The following is a 23,989-nucleotide window of genomic DNA, read 5'->3' as shown; positions in this document are numbered from 1 at the left end:
ATGGATTCAGATGCTGCAGGTGTGACAGCATTGAAGTGAAAGATGAAATGAAGGACATAGACACACACTTACTCTTAGCCTAAAAAGCTAAGATATCATCAAGATCCCCAGGAGCAAAGTGTTGTGAATCTTTATCCTGTAATATTATCCTGTAATTTACATGCATGAAAAAAACACAAACTCCTAAAACTTCATAAATCAATACATTTTATATTAATAAAAAGGTTTTCTCTGAACAATGAGCTCATTTTAGGGTCCATGATTTAGTCTCAAGGCTCTCATGAACAGCCTTGTTTCCAGCAGCAGCAGATGGCTGTTTTGGTAAAAACTTTCAGATAAAACCGCAGAATGCTATCAGCTGCTGAACGCTACAGAGTAATGCACTTCAGGTGTGAACAGCCAGAATGAGACATTAGACATTGCGAGCGTCCTCATTGTGGACAAACCGAGAAATGTGACAAGACAAACCATGTTAATTGAGATTGGTCTTGTTCAGAAAATTTTAACTCCTTGAGAGATAGAACATTCATATTTATACCAATATTGCAAAGTGTAAAGGTAGAAGAAAGATTTTTGCAGCTGTGAAAACAAGCTCTTTGGCAAGAGAAATTGCATCACCAGCACTAACTGACGCAAACCAGATAATTTGTGTGTTTGGACACCAGTGTTGTGGTTCACCCCAAATGATTTTTGTCAGCATCACAGCAAAAGTTACAACAACAGCAAAATTTTAATGAAAGTCCCCAAAGTGTAGTTCTTCTCCCACAGATGTGAACTGGGAAAAACAGAACGTACAAACTATAAATATTTGAGCACAAATGAAAATCATAGTCAAGAAAACAAAATGATCCACTGGCGTGAGATGTAAGACATCCAGGTCACCCACTGGGGTGTTTTCCAAAAAATCCTTATATAACATTCCTTCGCTAAAGACAAAAATAGGCATATGTTAAACTTGGCTATAGCATTTTAACACAACATATGGATGAAATATCTGATTTAAATAACATTTAGTATCTGTGAACTGATGAACTGCTGTAAAGTGTTGGAAACTGGTCACCATTTCTCAGTACCTGGCACAAACAGCTGTCCATAAAACCAAGTCAATGCTTGCTAGTTTTTATGGTGGTTGGCTGTTATGCTTTGTAGGCGCAATTGGAAAAGTTCATAAATCAGGCATTTTGCTTTCACCTCGATAAGTGTCTCAGTGCCATGAGATAACAATTGTTCTGTCCTATAATAAAATTTCAAAAATGCTACTGACTCTGTTAGACTTTTCCAATGTTTACTGCAGTTGCATGTCAAATGTTCACATGCACTGATCCTCGTTCACCAGCAATGTACTCAGGCAGTTTTGCCCTCATTGGAGAAATACTCTCAAAAATCAGAAAATAAACATCACTGACAAATAAAATTCTTTCAGTCAAAGTGGAAAATGGCCTTCACTGCTGCACACTTACTGAACTGTAGGAGACGCAGAGTGGGTTATTCCAGGTCCACATTTTTACAGGCGCACTGCCTGCAAAAATGGCTCTGATTACAAAATGTCTTTTCTGTGACTAAAGCCAGTGTTGCTGTCTGCAAGTATTCCAATCATTCTGGTGGAGACATTTTAAAAGTATCATGGAACCGTGATCCAACACCGGAGACGCTTCTCATCACATCAGACAAAAGCAAACATTTCAAGAGATGTGGGTTTAGTCATTAATGGATTTCATCCATTACGACTAGTTCATGCCCATATCAATTTAACAAGATGTGATTTGCTTAATTGGTTGATTCAAAGGAAGAATGCATTCCATTCTGGTCGTGTTGATAAGACTGCATGTGTGGATTGAAGTTCCAGCCCAGCCTTGCAGCGTATTTAGAAGGCACGGATTGTACACCCACTCATTCCCTGCAGCTAAAATTCAAAACGGTTTGAACTAGCACAAAAGTAAGCTGCTAAGACCAGCGAATAACCCAAATAAAAGAGTGAGGTTTGGCCGAATATCGTAAAAGATCCACATAATGATGAGGCAGTTAAAATTCATTTGTTCAAAAGGTTCCTTTTTAAAATTTCTGCTTTAGCAAATATTCCATTCCACATCGCAAAGCTGCTCTTGTTGTTCACAAACCTAATCCCACTTCCACATTTTAAAACTATGCAATCACATTAAACCAGGACTCTAATGCCATAATATTCAGCTGCCATGCAGCTGTGTTTGACTAGGTATTTATAATGAGACTATGTAAAAGATTTTATTAAGTGAAGGCTGCACTGATCAGACATACTGCCTCAGGACTGCACATTAACCCTTATTTGTTCTGATTTTCTCCTTTCTTTCTACGGACTAGGTTTGCAAATCCTCATTTTCTAACCCTTTGAAACCTAGGCGAATTGGCTTGAATTCTTTCAAAACCACAGAAAGAAGTTAAGTTATGAGTTTAAAAAATTACCTGCTGCTTACAAAAAATTAAAGTAAAAGGTATGAAAAAAAGGAAAGTGAGAAACAAAAAAAAGGGGAGACAGATAGATACATAAATAGAGAACGTAATCAATTACAACTACAATAATAATGTTAGGTTTTTTGTCATTTATTATTATTATTATTATTTACTTCTAATAATTTCTCAATCTTTCTCTCTTTTTAAACTAGTTTAAGGTCATTTTCTTGTCACTTTTTCCTAATTTATTTCTATTTATGGGTCATCTCTTGCCAAATGGCTCGTTGCCATGTTTTCAAAGAGAAATCAAATCAAACTGCTCATGTTTCAGTGGTTTAAATGTATGTGAAAGGTGTCTAAGCAAAGCACAAGAAATCTGATGTCATTCCAGGCTTTAAAGGGTTAACAACCCATACCCTATCCGCTCAATTTCAAACCATGCAATCACAATTAATCAATGTTTTAATTCTACGAGTCTCACCATCCAGGCAGCTGTGTGTGCCGATTTCGACATATCCTTCTCCTTTATTACAGGGTGTGATGTAAACTTGGCTGGTTGGGAAGTGTTCCCTCTTTCACTGCTTTCCGCCGAGCAGGAGTCTGTCACCATGGAGACAAAAAGTCCTGCCGCTCCTGAATGGCCACGTTTATACCAAAACACCACTTGAGTGAGTATTTCCGTCGCCTGTGTGTCTTTTTTTTTTTTTCTTTCTAGAGCCATGTGGGGCCAACGGGTGAGTGGGGAGGAATAGCGAATGATGGAGTTGCCTCCCTGAAAAGGCTTTCTCTGTGTCGGTTATTATGATAATAGGTGATGAACGTTTCCTGGGCTTTACAGTCTTGCTATTCAACTTTCTTGTCATCCACATTCGCAATCAGTCACTGGGACTAATTCAGAGTAAAGCATAATGGAACAAAGAGTCAGATTTGTATCATAGCAGCGTGTCTTCCAAACTATCTCCTGATTATTCACTGTTTTAAAGGAGCAGTGTGTAAGTTTTAGTGGCATCTAGTGGTCATACCTGCAGATTGCAATTAGCTGAAACCTCTCCTGGTTAGAATTCCTGAAGTGTTCATTGTTCGGTTTTTACCATCAGCTGAATTATCCACAGAGGTCTCTTCTTTTTCAAACAAACCAGGTTTACACCAGTAAAAACACTCAGTAAAGCAGTTTCATGTTAAAAATCATTGTTCTTCTGACAAAAAACACAAATGGACCTAAACAGTGTTTGGTTTGTCCACTCAGGGCTACTTTAGAGACATGGCAGTGCAGATATAAATCGCTCATTCTGAGGTTATTATAGGTGATTATACACTAAAGAAAACATATTTATTCGATTATATCCACCTACCCTGCACACCGGACCTTTAAGTCTTTTTTCGGTATCCATTTCAGTGCAGAAATGGATACCAAGGGTCAAGTATCGCATGATTTTATGGCTGCTGATGGGAACAGTGTGGCCTTCGATACTTTGGCTCTCCAGTTAAAAAATTTAACTAGGCCACTAATGGCAGAGGGGCTGGATTTTATTCTGCAGTAATGGTTTATCAGACTGGCAGCCGGGCACTCATCTCACCTCAAACATGAAAAATACCCATTAAAGCTGGCATCCAACCTGCCAAACTCTGTCTGTGTGTGTGTGTGTGTGTGTGTGTGTGTGTGTGTGTGTGTGTGGCCCCTCGTGACTTTAAGGAAAGGCTGTAAACAGTGAACCAAACTGACGGGATTCCTCAGTGTGATTATCATATGAATAAGCATCGACACACAGCCTCACTTTGATTGGTCCAAATAAGGTCATTTCCCACAGTACCACTGGCCCAGAACCCAATTGTCGGCTTGTCACTGCCATCATTGGTGCCTCTGCTCTGCATTTGTGTGTATAGTGTGTGTGTGTAGGGTCTGTTTTGTCCATCACGGCTGAGACACTGCAGTCAGAGATGGGAATGACAGAGCTCCACTGATGGTAAATTACTTAGTGAGTCTGGGACGGGATTTCTGTGTACAGTCCTGCACTGAGTGCTTTAAAGGCTTCCGTTGGTTTGTCATTGAGAATGACAAGCATATGACAGACTAACAAAACTTTCTTTGCAGAGGAATGTTCCCTATGTGCAGATTTACTATAGAATAATATGTAGGAAACATGTGGTGCAGGTATTTTAATATTTACACAGAAGATTTCTTTTTAAATATAATTTTAAGCATGCTAAATGTTCCTTTTTTTGCATTTTTCCATGAAATGCAACTTAATGAACCCTACTTGGTAACTGGGGACACTATGTTCCATTTGGCTTTACGGTTTCACACATGCAGCAATCCAGAGTCCATCACGTCCCCCTTCACTGGTAAATGGAGCCACATCAAGGCTCCCTTTGCACCGACTCTCTAAATGAAACATCATTTTAGCTCGTTACGCTGAAGTGGGGTTAGCTGACCACAAACGACATGCTGGGTCATTCTCAGTATATGAGAACATGACGAGGATTTTTTCCCACAGTTGGTGACGCTGCGGGTTTCACGGCTGTCTTGTTTCAGTACATTAAAGGGATATTTAACTCCAAAAATCTAGATTGATTTAGAATGAGTTGCCAAATGTTGGAGATATTGGCTGTTAAGATGTCTGCCTTCTCTCTGGCATAATGGAGCTAGTTCTACCTTTTCCTGATTGAATTCAATTCAACACTTTTCTCTCTTACTCTTACAAACAACAAAAAAACAACAGATTTTAACTGATTTATTAATTGATATTATGATTATTTATTATTTTTATTTATTGTGGTCTGTGTAGAATGTCAGTTATCTGTGCTATCATTGACGTATTTTGTACATGTTTTTGTCAAATAGAGCTGTGAAAAAACATCCGGAGACACCAAGTAAAACAACAATAAAAGTGATCTGTTAACCAAAAAAGTAATCAAAACAAATCTGCAGAGTAAGTAGTGTGGGGAGTGAGTGAGTAAAAATGTGCCTTATGGCTGTCGTGCAGTAAAAACAAGGAAAAAAGAAACAAAAGACACAAAACAAAGAGGCTGCTATGTAATATTTGGGCACCTGGCCCAGGTGTGTCCAATGCTGCTGATTGCACTAATCAAGGTCTGCAGCCCTGCAGGGAAACAGCACAGACACAGAAATAAGAACCACAACAAATTCAGAATATAGTCATAGTCTGAATTATAATGAAATATTAGCACGCACACAAACGTAGCCAGTGAATATATGCAGATTTCCTGCAGTGCGGTGATGCAGCTGGTGTATTTCGGTAGAAATAAAATGTTTCCTACATGAAACTGTTAAAAACGAAGTCTGTGCATTATCTTGAGTAACTGGGTCATTATATTTGGAAAGTGACATGGTTGTTGAGGGTTTTTTTTGAGCACCACAAACTGAGGGCCATCTAGTTCCATAATATTTGAGAGAAGGCAGACATTTCTACAGCCAATATTTTCACCACTAGACCACTTACACTTAAACAATCTAGGTTGATAAATAACACTACATGTGAGAAAATAAATATGTCTTTTTGATTATGGGATGAGTTGATATAATATTGGAAGAACATGTCATTAGCCTTCCCTTCAAGTAGTAGCTGCTATAAAAGTACCTTTGAGCAAGGCAATGAGGCTGCACACAGTGCTCGTTAGAATATGTGTAATTATCTCTGTCCAACTCCTCACAAAAGTCGTTGCGGTAAGAGTATACTCAGTAAAATCTATCATTTCAAAACGTTTTATGAATGCGGAAAGAAATCTTTATCAAACTCTATTTTTTCTACTCATTTTCAGCATTTGAGCAGCTGAAACACTCAAATGGGGCAAGGTGTTTAAACAAGCTGTTTATCGAGACGTCCCCCGAGGCTACATCTTTTATTTGAACCACACCCGTCGCCATGCCTCCATCCATCAAACCTGTCAAGACCTAAAGATATGACCCATAATAGCTTTTTTTACATCAGTATAAGCGTTTTGTCATTAACATTCTCATACATCATTTCACTTTAGGGCATCAATGACTGACTTTAATGACCCTAAAATGATTTTATTTCTGCCCAAACATTTGTAATACACCAGTAGAGACCGTGTTGGTGTGGGAATGCTCCTGTAGTGTCGCGTAAGGTTTAAGTGAGACAGAATGAAAAACGTTACCTTTTTACAGAGAAGAGGTTGTATGAATGGTGGGCAGAGCGCCAGATAATGGAGTGATACAGAGGATGTATAGAGGTGAATCAGAGCGTAGATATAGCCTCAGGCTCTTTTCAGAAAAGTTAGTATGAGTGTGTGTGTTTGCATGTTGAGTGAGGTGCAGGTTAGTCGCCTTACAAAGCATGTCGGCACAGGCAAACCAGCCTGCAGAAGTCCCCTCCATATGTCTGTAGTTTCTGTGTGAAGCAGTGACATATAATCAGCCTTTATGTCTTTAATAGAAGCTGAAACTAATATGTAAGGAAATCAGAATAAAGATACTTTTCATTCAGTTTCATTTATCAGAAGAATGATGAATGGCTTATGCCACCGACATTCGTTATCCCTGACAAATGGCAAGAAACACTTCATAAAATTGTCCATAATATTCATGTCACCCAAAAAGATGCATACTTTTTGTTGATACGAAAAACATGACTTCTGAAAAAGAAAGGGAAAAAACCTACATTTATTGTATGAATATTAGTACACATCAGAATTCTATTCTAATTGCAGCAAACTGCATAAATCCAAAAAGCCAATTTCTCAAAATGTTGTCCATCATTTGTTCAGTATTGATTTTGGGATGTACATCCAAACTATAGACAATTAGAAATGTGTGCTCTCATAGTAAGTATGCTACAGGATTATTATTATTATTATTATTTATTATTATTATTATTATTATTATTATTCATTTTCATTTGTCAATTTCATCATTGTATAATATTCATTAATTAAAAATATTTATTTTCAGGTTATTGGTATTATTAGATTTCTATTTTATTTTTATTGGTAGTATTATTATTATGTTATGTTATATTATTTATTGATTTATTTATTACTACTTCACATGCGCCTCATATCCTCGGACATGTTGAATGAATAGTCCTATAAAGAGTGGAATCATGCCTGTGAGGTTATCCTCGTTATATTTTCTGTCTCAATGGATCATCCTGTAAGTGATTCTTTATACTCTGACAGCCTCTCTGCCAGGTTCCTGTGCTTGTGCTGATTGTATTTTCTCAGACTTAACAAGTGTAATCAGCATCAGTGGACACACCTGGGCCCAGTGTGCTCCATGCACACATAACAGCAGCAGTCAGTCTGAGCGAGCAGAGCTTGTAACCACACCTTTGTGTTGTGTCTTTTGGTTCTTCTTTCTTTGTTTTTACAGCACAGCACCCCTGCAGTATATTTTCTCTCATCCACCCCCTGCTCTACAGATTCCTCCTACTTATATGTGCAACTTGATAGTGTTATTTTGATTATTTTTAGATAATAAATCATTTTATTGGTTAATTTACCCATGAGTCTCTCTCTTTATGTCCAGCTTAAGAGCCAGGCTGAGGCAATGCAATGAAAAAATTGTCTCGCATTTACTTAAATACTATATTTCTGATATGAAGTACAGTGAGTCTTCTTCAAGGCAAGCTCAAACATCAAAGCATTTTTGTGTCCAGAAAACCACAGCTGTCGGCATTTGATCACTGCGTTGCCCTTTTTGTTTTTGACAAATCCTCTGAGGTCTCCAGCAAATCGATGAGATGCTGAGGTCATAACTTCATATGGAGCCTTTGACCTCTTTCTGAAAAACTCTTTCCTTCTAAGCACGGGTAATAATACCTGCAAACCATTGCACATTTTTTCATTCTCTCTTCCAGACACACACATTAAACTTAAGGCTACCTGAAATCCCACTTTCTAAAAAAGTAAACCCACCCTGCTCCCTTTTTCAAGCTTGATCCCATCATACCTTTCACTGTCCTTCTGAAACTTTTGTCTCTGTGTTCTTTTGTTCTGCAGTGAGATATTAATACCTGAGAACAAAGGTAGCAGGGTAGCTTTAATTAATGTGTTTTGCAATGTGACACTCATGAAGGTGTAATACTTTTATCTGCCTGATAAAGGTCAGACATCAGTATCAGTTACAAAGACTTCTGCAGGTTAGATCTCCACTATAACTTTCACTAATTTTACCATTTCGGCAGCTAAAAACAAGAATTAGACAAATGCAGAGACAGGAAAAGATAAATATAGATGAACACCAAAGTCCTGTTTCTTAGGTGTTTTTGTAGATGAAACGCAGTGAAGGCATAGACTTCGTTTCAACACTGGAGGGGCAAATAGAAAACAGGGGTTTATTGCTTATTATGTCCATATCTTTCCTCTTGTAATATTGTATTAGCCAACACATTTATCACCCCCACTATGCCGCCCTTTCTTCTTCAGCAACAGTATGTTGTTACATTTTGTAGCTTCAGACAGCCATCCTCCTAACTGTATTATGAAGTAAAAAAATGTATCCACTTTTGACGTTAATTACTTGCAAATTTGTTTATAAAAGTGTCCATGAGACTGAAAGCATGCCTACATTTTTCAACCCCGTCTTACTCCCAGAGTGGTCAGTGACCTTTGGTATGCATTTCATTTTTACATTGTTATGTAGCCCATATGGTCAGTCTTCAACAACGCTCTGCTTAGCATATGATTAGGTAGGAACAACCGCTTTCATGACACTATCCTGGCCAGAAAATTACCAATGTTTGGGCAAAAAAACAACCACTTGTAATGCCTAAAAAGCTGCTCAAAATACAGTGACGAATCCCTAAAAAACACCCCACTAGTAACTAGAAAATTGCTGAAAAAAGAGCCCCGGATTGCAAAAAAAAAAAAGAAAAATCCATGTTTGGCGTCTAAAAATCACAGAAAATACAGCAATGACTGATTTTGATATGTATCGGTATTGAACAGTGGTCTGCAGCTGGCGGGGGTCTTGCCTAAGTGGCACACCATCAACCGCCATGTATGAAACATGTAAATGTAATGTATTCAGGGTTTGCAGAAATGTAAAATGCAGACTTTTTTTGCGGTAGGCTGGTGTTAAGCCTTTTAACTTTGGCCTTGCATATTCTGTTATTTTTTTGTTCTTTTTTATTTGTTGTCTTAAATATATTAAACAGAATCAAGTACACTAGACATCTATGCGTCTCCACAACAGCCACGTGTCATAAGCCGCTTCCTCACTCTTTCTTATGGGGCCTGTTTTTAGTATCTGCCAAATATCGAAGGATGCAGACTTTTTTTCTCCTCTCGATCACATATTTGTAAAATATGCCAGGTGTGATCTCATGGTTTGTGTTAGACACCTGCTTTTATCCAGTGCTTCACATCATGCTGTAATCCTCCTGGCCTCTGACCTCTTTCCATGCTAGTATTTTCCTTCCATCTGTGGACTCAATTTGAGCTTCTCTAACTCTTTTAGGGATTACTTGAACCTCAGGCGACAAAATGCACGTTAGCGAAAGTCGCTGTGTTGTACAAAACCCTGAAAAAGTGCTAAAAGCGCTTATCCATCCAAAAGAAGAGTCTTCTTTAGACCAAGATGGACCATTTCGACCCACTCAGGGCCGCCACTTGTGTGGTCTGCCCTTTGCCTTCTGCTGGGAAAGACAGTCATCTTGAGAGAGGAAAAGCAAGGCAGGATGAAACCTGCTCTTGTGCTATCTGATCCCTTTCAGTCTTGAAAATGGAGCAAAAGACAAAGAGAAAGAGCAGCTGAGTTTCTTTCTTTCCTGCTAAAACTGTCATTTTGATCCAAACTGTGATCAAAATCAAGAGTTGAAGAAGAAAGTGCTGAAACACTGATTCTTTTCTGATATTTTAGGATCAAATATGATTTAGAAAGATGTCATTCAAATGTGTCACCATCAGTTGCTTCAGTTTGTGACATAAATCCATGAGTGCTGACTGGATGGAATTTCAGATCCAATTCGGGACATTAAAGAGGAACTAGTCTGGATTTACACAAGAATAGAGATTACTAATACAAAGGTTTTATCCATGTATCATAATTTCCATTCGAAGTTCAATGGCTGGTTTAATGACCCAGAGGGAACTACAATAAGAAAGCAGATAGAGGCCGAGACCTCGCCAACTCGACACATGGCTGCTGATGGAGACTTTGGCTTATGCAGAAGTTAAACTTGTGACCTTCCTGCAACAGCACGACACAGTCAAAACACTTGGCCACCCCCGATATCTTCCAGTCATTATGATAAGGTGAGGGCTGGGTTCGCTTTAGGTTAAAAAACAAACCCCATATAACCCCACATTTGTCCTGTTTTGATCCAGCTTTGGGAGCTCTAGTTCAGTAAGGCCAGATTCAAAGCAACTTTGTTTTTTAGAGTGTGAAAACAGATGTAGCATATTTTCAAAAAGCAGCCAATTATCCCAAGGAATTAATCCATACTGGTCAATTCTGTACCTCCTTACTTACTCTCAGTGTCAATGCAGGAAGTACTGCCCTATGATTTTTATCTATCGCCACCAGCGGGTCAAAATTTTCAGTTCTCTAATGAAATATCTTAACATCAACTACATCAATTTACTGAAAGATTGCTGAAGATATCGTTTCAAAAGGATGAATCCCAATAACTTTTCATCTACCATGAGGTTTACATTTATGATTTTGAGAGAAATGCCTCAACAATTATTGCGTGGACTCCAATGACCTAATTTAGACATTCATGTCCCCTTCAGGATGACTTGTAATAACTTCTGTGATTCTCTGACATTTCGTTTAATGACATCAAATAAATTTGTCCATTTGTGCAATACTTTGGTTTATGGCGAAATAGTTGCAAAATAATGGCATTCCATCAACCACAGATTATTTTAACTGCTAAATAGCAGATCACCAACAAAGGGCCTTTGCACATGAAGTCACTATTTTTCACATGAAAATGTGGCCCTTTAAAAACAAACTTTACACACTGACTCCGAAACTGTTGTCTGTCATTAAATTGTATGGAACAGGTTCAATAATCTGCCATATTTTGTATCCAACCAACCAAAGAGTTTGAACAAAAAGCGGTGAATAAAATGTGGCATAAACTGCAAGACACATACATCTGCAACAAGAGAGAAGAATAGGGCACACGGCATCTTTTTAAAATTCTAAGATAGTAATATTTATGTGGTTAATGGTGGCAAAAAAGGGAGAAAGCTCAGCCTTTTCAGGTAGCCTTGGTGCTAAATGCAAAGAAAAGAAATGGGAGATAGCTCCAGTCAAGACTAAGGCAAGGGAGGAAGTATGTTGCAAAATTTTGTCTTGTACTGCGAATTTTCACTACAAACTGAAAAATAAAATGCATCGGACTTAATGTGCAAAGTTTCTGTAGCTAACAACAGATTAAAAGATTAATAACATATGTAAAATATAGACTTGGTGTATAAAGGCCTTTAGATGATGAACATGTCAAACATTATACCCTCTAAACATTCGACGACTCTTTTCTCTGTGCGAGACATCCTTCACAACTCTGACATTTTTATATAGCCAAGTTAATGCACTAGCGACCAAAATTTTTAATTCACCTGACCCTTTTTAAAAATGGCAACCTGGACACTACATTGTACAAACGTCAAAGTGCCAGCTCTTCTGTTGGGTTGCCAATGAAAGAATTCAGTAAGTGTCACGATCAAGATGATGTCATGGCAGTTTTACGAAGCAGTGCTGTGGTGATACGCTGAAAATCCCACCTGTACTAAGGTGCACTGTGGATGGAAAACAAAGAATAGAAAAGGACCTGATACCAAAAGTGAGTTTTGTGAAATCAAGTGGAACCATGCAGTGGAGATGCGGTATTAGTGTTATAAACCGTAACGTCCTTTCCCTAACTTTAACAATACGGTAGCTGTCACACGAAGTGTCCAATTGCGACATTGTTTTCTAGTGATAGGGTTAGAAAAAAAGACCAAATGGACTACCTCCCACATAGTCCCCAAGATGCCTTCTCTTCTAATTTAGACCAATAAACCCAATGCTCCATTAAGACAACTTAAACCCAGTCAAGATTTAGGGAATGGGGTTAAAACAGAGACGGAGGTTTACTGAGAGGAGGTGCCAATCTGAATAGATTAGACAAAAGTGTGAGTGTGTGTGTGGTGTTTTTGTTTTTCCTGGGCTTAGTCAGTAAAGAGGCTGAATGAGGATGAATGACAGAGAGAGTGTGAAAGAGGGAGAAAGGGAGTTTGTGTGCAGCGTTCTCTGCTGAGCTCTGCACAGGACCTATCATTACCAGATGTCACAGTGAGGGTGGCTGCCAGCCGAATCACTGCTTATTGCTTTAACTCTCTGCCTCTTTCTCCTCTTCTCCTGCCTTCTTTCTTCTTTTCGCTCTCCCCTGTCTCTCTTCTCTTGCTCTCTCTCTCTCTCTCTCCTTTTTTTTCTTCCTCCCTTCTCCATTTCCAGCTGTTTTTGGAGCACGCAGCAAGAACGGGGGAAGTTCTCCACCAATTGTTTCAGTCCTGAGAGGAGCGCGGCGGTCGGACCCTCCCTCCTCCTATCTCTCTCCCCTCTCTCTCCTCTGTCTCTCTTCCTCTCTCGCCCTCTCTCTCTCCTCCCCTTGTTGTGACAGAGCACACCTGCTTGATCTTGGCTGCACGCGCTCCGAGTCCAATTACCCCATAGGCCCTCGCAGCCACTTCACAGTCTCATCCCCCCACTCGACTGGATTTTTGGGAGTCAAGCTCATCTCGCACACTTCTACTCTCTTCGCTTCTACTGAGAACAGGTAGGTTAATCCTTTGACTCTGGGAGAGGAGAAAAGAGGGAAATAATGGGTGGTTAGGGATAAAGAGTAAGGTGTCACTATGGACTTCTTTTTAATGAGATGGATAATACTCTTGAGAGAATTGCTTGCATTTTGCTGGATTGTCACTTTTTGCATGACAGAAGTCGTGATTTAAAAGTCACATTATTTGCCGATGATGTTATATTATTAACATATGATAACTGCACATCCTTTTTTTTTTGCAGTTGCATTTGTTAAACTGGATTTGAGCATGTCTGACTCACTTCTTCATACATTTATTTATGCTGTGTATATTCCACATATGTTGCCAAGTCTTGTTCCCACAGCTGTCTTTGGCTTTGTGATGAGAGACCTTTTAATCATTTCCAGTCCAATCTGCATACAGCTCAGTGAAAAGAGCAGCAAGCTAGGGAAGGGGGTGTGGTAGCGCAGTTGATGCTGGTACCTCACTCCACTGCCAAGAAGACTTATTCTCCTGGCCCGTCGTTAATCTCCTAGGTATCTGCTGCTGAGTGCCATGTGATGTTTTCAGCTCTTTGTCAGATTACAATTTCTTTTTACAGTTTTGTAATGTGCTGCTATTTGTGATAACTGACCAAGTGTTTGGACACTTGTTTGTTGATTGTTTGGATGTAACCCATATGGAGGTGCATTCCCCAAGTTTTGTGGCAAGGGACTCAGATTTGTAATGCTTACATAAAGAAAAGATTTTCTTCTTAAGCTGTTTGCTTCTCCTGGACAGCATTTGCTAACGTCAGTGGAAAATGCATTAATTTGTTCCTTTTCTCTCTTTGTTTAGTTTTCTTTTCCTCCTTTTTCCCTGTGGCTTTTAGGCAGTCTACAAACAAATGAGGGGGAAAAAAAGCTGAAACAACAATGAGGATTTCTTTGTGTTGGTTCAGGCCATTAATGCTTGTCAAGACTTTGATTTGGAAGAGTTGTTTCTGCTGCTTCTCACACTTTTCCATTTCAGCAGATCCTTCGAGACTGCCACCAGACCGTTTTAACCCCAATCTCTTATCTGTCTGCTCTGCGGGGCCTGTTTCTTCTCAACTTGAAGCTTCTCTGCCCACTGTGGCGTTTGCTGCTGTGTTTTCACAGGAGCAGAACAAGAACCCAAATTGCTAGGGGCAACTTAAAGTGAGAGGCTTTGAAGAGGAGATGAAAAAAAAGGCCGTACCTGGCAATGCACAGTGCCATTAATCCCGTAATGGTACAGCTTCCTCTATCAAAGAGAGGTCTGAAGGCTTCCCGGCAAGCCACCACACAACTCTTAGCTAACTCATTACATCCTTTTTGCCAGAAGGGAAAAAACCTAATAAGGCTCAGCTGCTCTGAATTGCACTGAGTGGACTGGAGTGAAACTGAATACTGAAAACGAGGACAAACAAAACAGAAAGAAAAGTGGGACTCAGAATAGAATGGAGGCTAAAAGAGGCAGAAACATTGTGCTAAAATACACTCAGAGCAATCAAAGTACTTCACCAGTTCATACTTTTGAGTCGAGCTGAGCAGATGTTTAACATTTGAACCAGGAATGAGTGAACGGGAGGTTAGGAGGAGACAAGGCCCAGATTTGCACTCAGGGGCTGCATTTTTTCCATCTGGACTTCAACTCTCAGGGTCAAAAGGAGCAAAAGAACAATTGAATAGACATCAGCTATGAAGACTCTTCCCCCCTTTTGCTCACTTGAATACCAGAAAGTTCCACATGACAGTCTTTCAAGCCAAAGTTTTAAGGGTCAGACAGAGAAAGAAAATACCATAGGCTATGGGAGAAAAGCCGGGGAAGGAAGGAAAAGAGCACAAAAAGGGAGGAGGAGATGGAAAGAGAAGAAAGGGAGAGAAGGTTGGGCAGTTCATCCACGTCTGTGCAGCACAGACTGTTGATAATGGGACTGAGGTTGATGGCAGGCCGACAGCTCTTCTCATGGAACAGCTGAAATGTGGTTGAAACCACTCGCTGGCTTTCTCGTGCCATGACTCCAAACAGCATGCTTTAAAGACCCTAAAATGATCTTTCAGTAATAGTTATGGCTCTGACACGTATTCCCTTTTGCTGCATAAAGAAATTGCATTAATTGTGGTGGTCAAAAGAGCGTCTTGGGCATTCTTGGAGCCAAAAAAACATCCGATGCAGACAAACATGGTAGCATGGATGGCTATTTTTCAAATAAGACTAATTTCGTCCTAATACAAGAACGTTTTGGCTCTAAAATTGTTTGTTGGCCATGTCTTTGCATATTTGCAGATACACATGTTCTTACTCCCAAAATCCCCCGATATATCAGAAATTTGTTGGACATAACGACCACTGACTCCTCACACGACTGCCAAAGGACAAGCTAACAAAATCAGTCGTGTTTTTACATTTCTGCGCTATTATCAATCGTGTTTGTGTGTGCAACTGTGTGGGAGGGGAGCACACATTCATTTGCTGATGGGTTAAAAGGGCCACACGTGTTTTAAACGTCCTGTGGCCTTGTAAATACCTTCCAGTGATTCATTGCTGACAGACGCTCTGCAGAGGCAGACGCAGGCCTGTGGAGAGTTAGGTGGGAGGGGGGGTTTGCGGACAGAGGTGGAGGGTGGGATGGTAGTTGGTGTCTGCTTCATATTGTTCTCCTCATTGCAACATGGTTTGATTTCCTCAAATCAGGTCGCTATGGTTCCTTTCATGCTGCAGGAGTTCGGGTGAAAGATTTGTTGATATGGTAATCACTCTACGGGTATCTCATTGATTTTCTGAGCTCGAACGTGTCAGTGAAAGGCAGTGACAAAGAGGAGAAAGTGACAAAGCAAAGGAGGGAAAATTACTTTACTCCCTCATGCGAGCTCTGCTTCCTGTCTGGGAATCATTAGTAATGCTGGGGCCAGACTTAGGGGGAAGGGAGGGAAGAGAGAGGGATGAGACAAAAGAGGGACACGGGAGGATTGACAAGGATGCCGCTGCCACAGGAAATGTCAACCTCCACCCCTTTTTTCTTGGTCTTGACATGGGATGATGAATCGCAGGTTTGGGAAACACGAAAGGAGATAGAGATGGTTCGTGTGCCATTTCCCACACGTCCTTTTCTGGGATGTGGTAGATTGTAAATCTCTTTGAAGATACAGACTAAACTTTCTCACAGCTGCTTGTGCTTCTTTATTTTTTGATACATTTCTTCTATATCAGCTTTAGTTTTGTGAGCAGTGCTTCAACCAGGCCCCCAGGAAGTGTGCCGGGCATTGAAGCTATTTTTTGTAGAGGCCAAACAATGGAATTACAACTTTTAGGTCCATCACATGATTCCATTCGGCCAAAAAAAAGCATTACCTATAGACTTATTGTGAAAGACATTCAGACATTCAGTGCATTCAGGTTAGCAGTCCGGTGAATCGGAAATTAGCCATTTTGTTGGCAAAAGTATTTAGTGCACTTTCTTTATGATGCAGAAGATCCAGGTAATTTTATACATGAGAGGTCAATGTTTTTTAGCTTAAACCACTGAGCAACATTCATATATGACCAGGACCCCACCTTGACTGCTGTATCCTGTTCTTTTTATACATCCATGGCTTCAGGCATTTGCTGACCACCCAAAGCCTTGTCATACTGTTTGGAAGTCCTTGAACAATTATTTCAGCTATTTTTTCCCCCTGGTTCACCAATGATACCAATTTTCCAAAAAATTTGGTTCCCCGGGATACTTTGTTTTTTCGTTTTTTTACCTAAGCTGTGAACCATGACAACATCGGAAGGCGTCTCTAATTCCACAAGTTGGAAAGACACTTGCACATAAAAGTCTTCTTTGTCTGCTTTTTAAAACAAATATCTAAAGTAAAAGAACAAATCTTGCTATTGCAGTTTACTTAGATTGTACACTGTGCAATGCCCTCAGTTGATTACACATCTTTGATTAAAATGGTTTTAATCAAAACTGGTGGCTGCTTCGCTAGATAGCTCCAAGGTTCAAAGAGTGCTGAATGGAACCAGATCAAGAACCAGAGCTTATTTGGTGGAAATTTAGTATGATTGAAGTTCAAAATGTGATAACTTACATTACAGATCAGCTCAGTAGTTCATAATCATCCTCAAATGTCATAAAAGTCGCCATATGCTCAAAAATGGCTAAATTCTTCAGATGAATCATTTTGTATGGTTCATAAAAGTCCACTAATGTGAAGGTAGATTGTGTATCAATTCCCTCCACATTTGCACTGATTAGTGTCAGTCCACTTCTTGTGAATAAAGGTTGTCCCATTTTCATCTTGTAATCTGGCATACAGCCGTAACACGGGGTGAAGCTGGCCATGTTCCCCCAGTGACGCCACACTGATCTGATACATAATGAAACAAACTTTGGAGAGATTGTTAAACCCAATAATCAAATATTTAAACCACTTTTTTCAAAGGAATGCCATTAGTAATTTAATAATTGAACCTGGTTTGTCTATAGTGATTATTTAAAATACTTGTAGATACAAACAAAAAATAGGCTGCAGAGTTCCACCTCAGCAATACATTAATTTTTGGAGGCAGATCGTGTTTCCTGAGCTCCAGGGCAGTAAATAAAACCTTTTGCAACATCAAAACTTTGATTTCAAGCTTGGTTTGATGAGTACAACTCCTCTGTGGGTCAAATGATAAGGCAAATATCTTTTATCCCATGACAGAAATCTTCTTTAAGGGGATTAGAGATGCTGATACTGGCGAGATGTTAAGTTTGCGTGGTCAAGTCATGTTCCAGCATGCTCTGTTGGCAGCCCTCTGGGTTTAGCGCACACACACACACACACACACACACACACACACACGTGTCTTTAAAGAACTTGTGTTGTGAGTTCAGTAGATTCTTCAGGTGTCTGTATGGAGGTGGGGGCATCTTTTTAGAGCAGGGCCGTCTTGCAGGGCCGGTGGACACATCAGAGCACACTGGTAATGAAAGAATCGATGCCTGGGGCACAGCAGGTTGCCTCATGCATCATCCTCAGAGGCTCATACCTGCTGTGAAAGGCACTGAATTTAAACTTTAAAAAAAAAAAAGTTGCATTTTGACCACAATTCCTTGTTCTGTTTTGAATTTAGGGTGACCCAGAGAGGCCTTGGTTGCCCACTATGTTGACACAGAGCAATAAATCTCTACCAAGTACAGCCCTCCATCTCCAAATCCAGGATCCCCTAACTTAATAATAACAATACAACTTAAAGTTGATGCAGCTGTGGTTACAAATTGTTAGTTAATGTCCCTAAGAATAATCCCTGAAAATCCTTTAAAGTCCTTTTTCCTGGTGTTGTTTCAAAATCTTGCTTTAGTCTCATCATCAACAACTCCTGCGCCTGATTATGACTCACAAAATAACAGTAATTCTTGTCTTAGCCATAATTCTATGGCCCATAGAGCTTATTTTAAAATCACTCGTTTCTTCTTCTTTTTTCCTGTCTGGCTCACATTAAAGCCACTGAAGCATTTATGGACAAAGGTTGATGGATTGATGGCAGGACACATGGAGGCCCGTCTGAAATCCTGCACCAATGCACATGTGCATGTATATCTGTTAATGTGCAAGTGGTCATGGGTCAAAGAAGGGAGATAAGGCTCAGTAATCGGCAGTGAAACGTGTTATTCTGTGTGCATTGGTGTTCCTTTTAAACAGAGCTGGTACATTTTGCTTTGAAGATAAATCTGAATGTTCCAGCCTGCAAAGTGTGCCAGATGTAAGGAGTTCACAACACTAGTACCTCCTGTGAAACGTGATAAACCGACTCTCAAATACTTTCCAGTATTGGCGATTAATGTATCATACTACGAGACGAACGCATCTGGCATCCAAGCAGTATAAAACGCACCATCAAAGGCATCTACAAGCACTTTTTAACCCAAGAGTCCCTAAATCCAAAATGACGGCGAAACTGTGCTGCCAAGTCTGCAGACAAGGTTTTTGTTGGATTGAGCTTTCAGTAACGCTTAGATAAGAGAGCTTGACACAGCCAAGATTACTCAGTCTGTCGAAGACTGGAACAACGTGTACTCTCGATCTACTGTATGTTCAGACCGGAGCTCTTTGTTTCAACGCCTCCCACTACTCCATGTTTCCGAGCAAGACAAAATGGCAAAAGTTTAACACGGAAAACTGCATCTACACATCAAACATTATGTGACACGATTCCAGGCTCCAAGTGCCGACTTATGAATCACCCTTTTGGATGTTTTTCAGGTTTTTCTGCATCGTAGCAACAGAACAAGAGTGAAAAAGAAACATTAAAAAAGGCAGTGCTATCCCATCCAATACAATTCCTTTCTGAATGGAAGTGATCTCAAGCTTGGTCGTACTGTATGCAAGCACTGTAACCACTGGACTGGAGCTGTACAGTGTGTCAAAGTGGTGGCTGTTTTGTGGACAGGCACTATAATTACTGCTTATGTTGAGAGTCCCTGTGAGCCGTGATCCCGTGACCTGACGTAACCCTAACCTGGATTTACACTACATCAGCACATCTCTTTCTCCTGCATTCTCTCACTTTTTTGAAATGTAAAGCTTTTTACTAATAACTTTTAATCACACTTCCAGTTTGTACACATTTAAAGAGGCACATACAACTTGTGAACTTGCTTTAATGCATCTAAAAACACAAACTACTGTTTCATTCACACCTTAAAATATGCAAATATTTACTCAAATGACAGAAAGTAAGCAAATATGCATCTCGTAAGCATCATGCACATGCACAAAGACCATATAAAAGAGCCCAGAATCACTTTCAACTTGGGCCAACTTGGGCCAACTGGTTTTGGGTCAGTTTCATCATCCTGGTCATGATGTTCAGGTCAAGGTCTGCTACAGACCAGCTACTCCCAAATCATTTGTTAGCAGCTGCGGCTAAAATCCGCCCTTCAATTATTGTGGCACCAAGAGGGAAGGAGCAACTTTTTGGCTATACACATGACAAGCAGATTGCTGGGTCTTTGAGACTGTGTATGTGTGTGTATGTATGTGTGCTGCTGTGTTAAAGGTCAGGGAGTTTTGTGGATCTCCACTGTTTGAGTATGAAAGAGTGTGTGGATGTGTCAACTGGTTTGTGGTTGTGTTTAGAAATAGAATACAGCAAAGGGAAGCAGGATTCTCCCAGTGACTCCACGAGTACAGTTGATGCATGCTCCTCAAAGTATGTTAATGGAAAATAAATGATTACTGTGATTGATTACTTTTCAATTGTAAATGTAGCACAGTGGTGCAAAGTGGCAGCTGTGAAATTTCCCATGATGCATCCCATGTGTTTTCTTGCAAAAGCTAGTGCAGATGTTATGCAGCAGTCAATGTTTACATCTTATAATACAGTGATTTTTAGTCAGGGGCACCTCACCGGCTGCAGGGGGTAGGAGAAAAAGTTGTGGAGTAGTAGAACTTAGTTAAAAAAAAACAAAAAAATTATTTGATTAAAAACTATATCCACAGTCACCCGTAAAAAGCAAAAACAGCTAATGCCAATGCTAAAATTGTTTATAGCTGTTTTACTACAATTAAATGATAAATGGCTAAACTAGTAAGCTAAAAGTAATGATAAATGATTAAAACACAGCAATGCTAAATATGTAAAAGTAGCCCAATGGACAAATGGTTAATGCCTAAAATAAAAAATTTAAATTGTTAACTAAAAGTAATGATAAGTGGTTGGAACATCCAGCTCTTGTATCCTAATGTGATTGTAATAATAGCCTAATGTTAATAACGCAAACTGACCATGAGAATTTTATAACTTCTATTATAACATTATTGCAACAATGTATGCTTTTATATAATCAACAATGTTAAATTCCACCTGCAAACCACAGTTACAGTAGATATTGCGTACCTTAGTATTAGTACTTTAGGAATTGGTCTTTTTTTTTTGTTTGCTGTCTTTTCATTACCCTTAAACATTTGGTACACCTAAAACTTGTCTCTTCTGACAAAGCATCATTGTGTCATTTTCACATTTTTGCTTGCGCTGACCCCTGCTCTATCACCTTTCACCCTCTGCCTAAAACTGACTCAGTTAAATAGCTTATTTGACCAACCTCACTAAATTGTTACACCTAAGCGTTTAACCCTCTAGCCTCTAGCCCTCCACCTCTCACCTCTGCCCTTTGCTTCTCTGGACTTCAGTGTCTTATTTCTGTCTTTCTCTCACTGTGGCGTTCTTTCTATCCAGTGAAAATCAACCTACTTTCCTTCTGACTATCACAGTGAAGGAGAAACAAACAGTAAAGCAGAGTTTCAACACTAATCATAGACAGACTATTTTGAAAGTGTATCCACCCAAACCTTTGAACTGTGTCCTCTCGTCCTCCAGGCTCCCTGCTAGCAGTACCATGAGGTCAGCCTGTCTCTCTTTGCTCCTGGTCACGGCCTGCTGGGCTCTGCCCTTCCGCCAGTCTGGCTTCCTTGATTTCATGATGGAGGATGAGGCGGGATCAGGTCTGCCTGACACGACTCCAGATTTAGGCTTTCCTGCACCGCCTGCAGGACCCAAATGCCCCTTCAGATGCCAGTGCCATCTGCGAGTGATCCAGTGCTCTGACCTCGGTAAGAGAAGACACCTCCCACTGATGGCTTTGCATATTTCAACATGTTCTCACTCCCAACACATTATATTTGGCAGTTTGGCCAGTGGCCCTATGCTTTAAGCTATGACGCTCTGGGTACTCCTGCAGCGTCAGTTTTAGATGCTCAGGGGCTACAGGTCACAAACTGGTGACTCCTGGGTGAAAGTCCTTTTTTGTTTGACCATCACATAAGTGACATCAGTGCTCTGGGCCGTATGTGAATCCTTAATATAATGGTACAAAGTGGCGACTTTTGGTTTCCCAGGGGACATAGGTACATAAGTTATGCAACATTAAACCAACATTTACTTTTGGCCTCATAAGGGACATAAACTGCAGTCTGCTGAGCAAATGTCATATTTGTTTAACCTGTAATGATTGACACTAAGAAAAGCGGAGACTTTTGGTTTCAAACTGGACAGGTACCTAAGCGATATAACATTACATTAAACCAATATTGAGTTGTGGTGTCAAATAGGACACAAACAGCAGTTTCCTGGGAGAAAGTCCATTTTTCTTTGACCAATCTATCACCCCTCCTTTCTACACTAATGTAATCACGCACCAACGGCCACTGACCAAGCTATTTGATGCCCTGGGAATGAGAACAAGCAGTATAATAATCATCAGTCATCTTGCTCTACTGCACTGATGCTATATGTATCCCCAAATCACTAAAATTAGCTCAAACTAAATGTAACAAGCTTTATGTTCAAATCCATTTTCTTCATCCACTTCATTTAGTGCCTGGCCTGAATTTTACACAAATGAGCTCACTCTGTTGGATGGGATGAGGTCAGATGGGTGTCTGCAGTAGTTTTACTGTACTTTTATTGCACTGAGTGACATTACTGAGTTTTTAAGAGCAGTAAAAAGTCCCTGACTTTACAAACAGTCTCCGCCGTCCACCCAAAACTCTGGGTCATTTCAGGAGTATGTTATGTTACGCATTACAATGAAGTCCTCCAGAGAACATGAGACCAGTCACCTGACACCCTAAATGCTCACAGATGCTGTGAGCTTTCACTTCCTGTAACAATTACATGAGTTGCCCTTTCTGGCCAAACTGTTTTTCAAACAGTGGTGGAGATTAAAGGTTAGATTAATCACAGGAAAGTCCCAAACAAAACTTGTTTCTCAATGTATAGCTTACTCACAAGGGTCAAAAGACTACAATGACTTTATCTGCTTTTAAATTCAGCACAGTCACAACAGTTTACTTGATTGTTTGGAGCATATCCACTCTGTTTGTCTAATCTGATGTATAGCGTATACAATAGCTTGAGTCATCTCACAAACTTTGTCACAGAAAAGTCCCTGACCTCATTTGTTCCTCCATATTACGTAAAACTGCTTCACCGCGCAGTTGGGTTTGATCATTTTTTGGCTCTGCTTTTATTTGGAAAGGATGGGGCACAAACTTCAAGGAGGCAGATGAAGGAGAGAGGGGAGTGACACAGACAGACAAACTGGGAGGATAAAAAGAAAAAGAGGAGCAGACAGACATAAGCGGTTCATAACCACTTTGGTTTTAGTGAGCCAAAGAGGGCCAGGGTTGAGACGGTAAAATTAAATAGCATTTTGCAGATTCAGGATATACCAGAGGATGCAGACAGACGGGCAACACTTAGGCAGGTGGCTCAACAGTCAGAGCGACAGACAGTTGGAGAGAGTGATGTTCAGGGAAAAGACCGGTTCCATTACATCAGTCCTTCAGCCGGGGCCCCAGTCGGCAGCGGCGCTTTCCCCTGAGACGCAGCTCCGTGGCTAGATTTTCAACTCCTGCATCAGCACTGTTGGCCCCGCGCCTCCATCTGTTCTCCAGACCTGCTGGCCTGCACGCAAACACACACACTCACACATTGAGACACACACAGAATTAATACTTTTATATGTATATATTTGGGCACAGGCCCGGGCAAGAAAGAAGAATCTGCTCACCATCCAAAAGCACCCTTTTTCTTTTTTCGATGGGGATTATTCTTTGGAAGTTTGCAGCTGGCAGAATGACATCTTAAATATTCAGGAGAGAAATTTTAGCCTTGGGTTCAAATGAGTCGTAACTATATTTGCCAACAAGGTTTCGCTTATCCATCGACTGGCACAACAGCCTTTTGTTCTTCCAAGTATTAAGATTAATGGCACAATCAGCAGCTTCTCTGATTAAAACATCATCTGTCATAGACAGTGATTGTGCAAGGTGTGTAATTGGTGGGCATG

At 40.2% G+C, this 23,989-nt stretch overlaps 1 protein-coding gene across 1 annotated transcript in view; it reads left to right on the top strand.

Moving 5' to 3' along the window:
• Positions 1 to 3,049: 3,049 nt before the first annotated feature.
• Positions 3,050 to 23,989, top strand: part of dcn (decorin) — a 35,090-nt gene continuing 14,150 nt past the window's right edge. The window contains exons 1-3 of the mRNA XM_042511406.1: positions 3,050 to 3,095; positions 12,860 to 13,181; positions 21,517 to 21,749. Of these exons, the coding sequence (XP_042367340.1) occupies positions 3,065 to 3,095; positions 12,860 to 13,181; positions 21,517 to 21,749 (586 nt within the window). The 5' untranslated portion in view covers positions 3,050 to 3,064. The remainder of the gene's footprint in view (positions 3,096 to 12,859; positions 13,182 to 21,516; positions 21,750 to 23,989) is intronic.

This window comes from Plectropomus leopardus, chromosome 22, assembly GCF_008729295.1.
Source record: "Plectropomus leopardus isolate mb chromosome 22, YSFRI_Pleo_2.0, whole genome shotgun sequence".
In the NCBI taxonomy this organism is placed as follows: domain Eukaryota; kingdom Metazoa; phylum Chordata; class Actinopteri; order Perciformes; family Serranidae; genus Plectropomus; species Plectropomus leopardus.
Note: the sequence above shows the minus strand (reverse complement) of the source record. Positions and strands in the feature narration are given on the sequence as shown.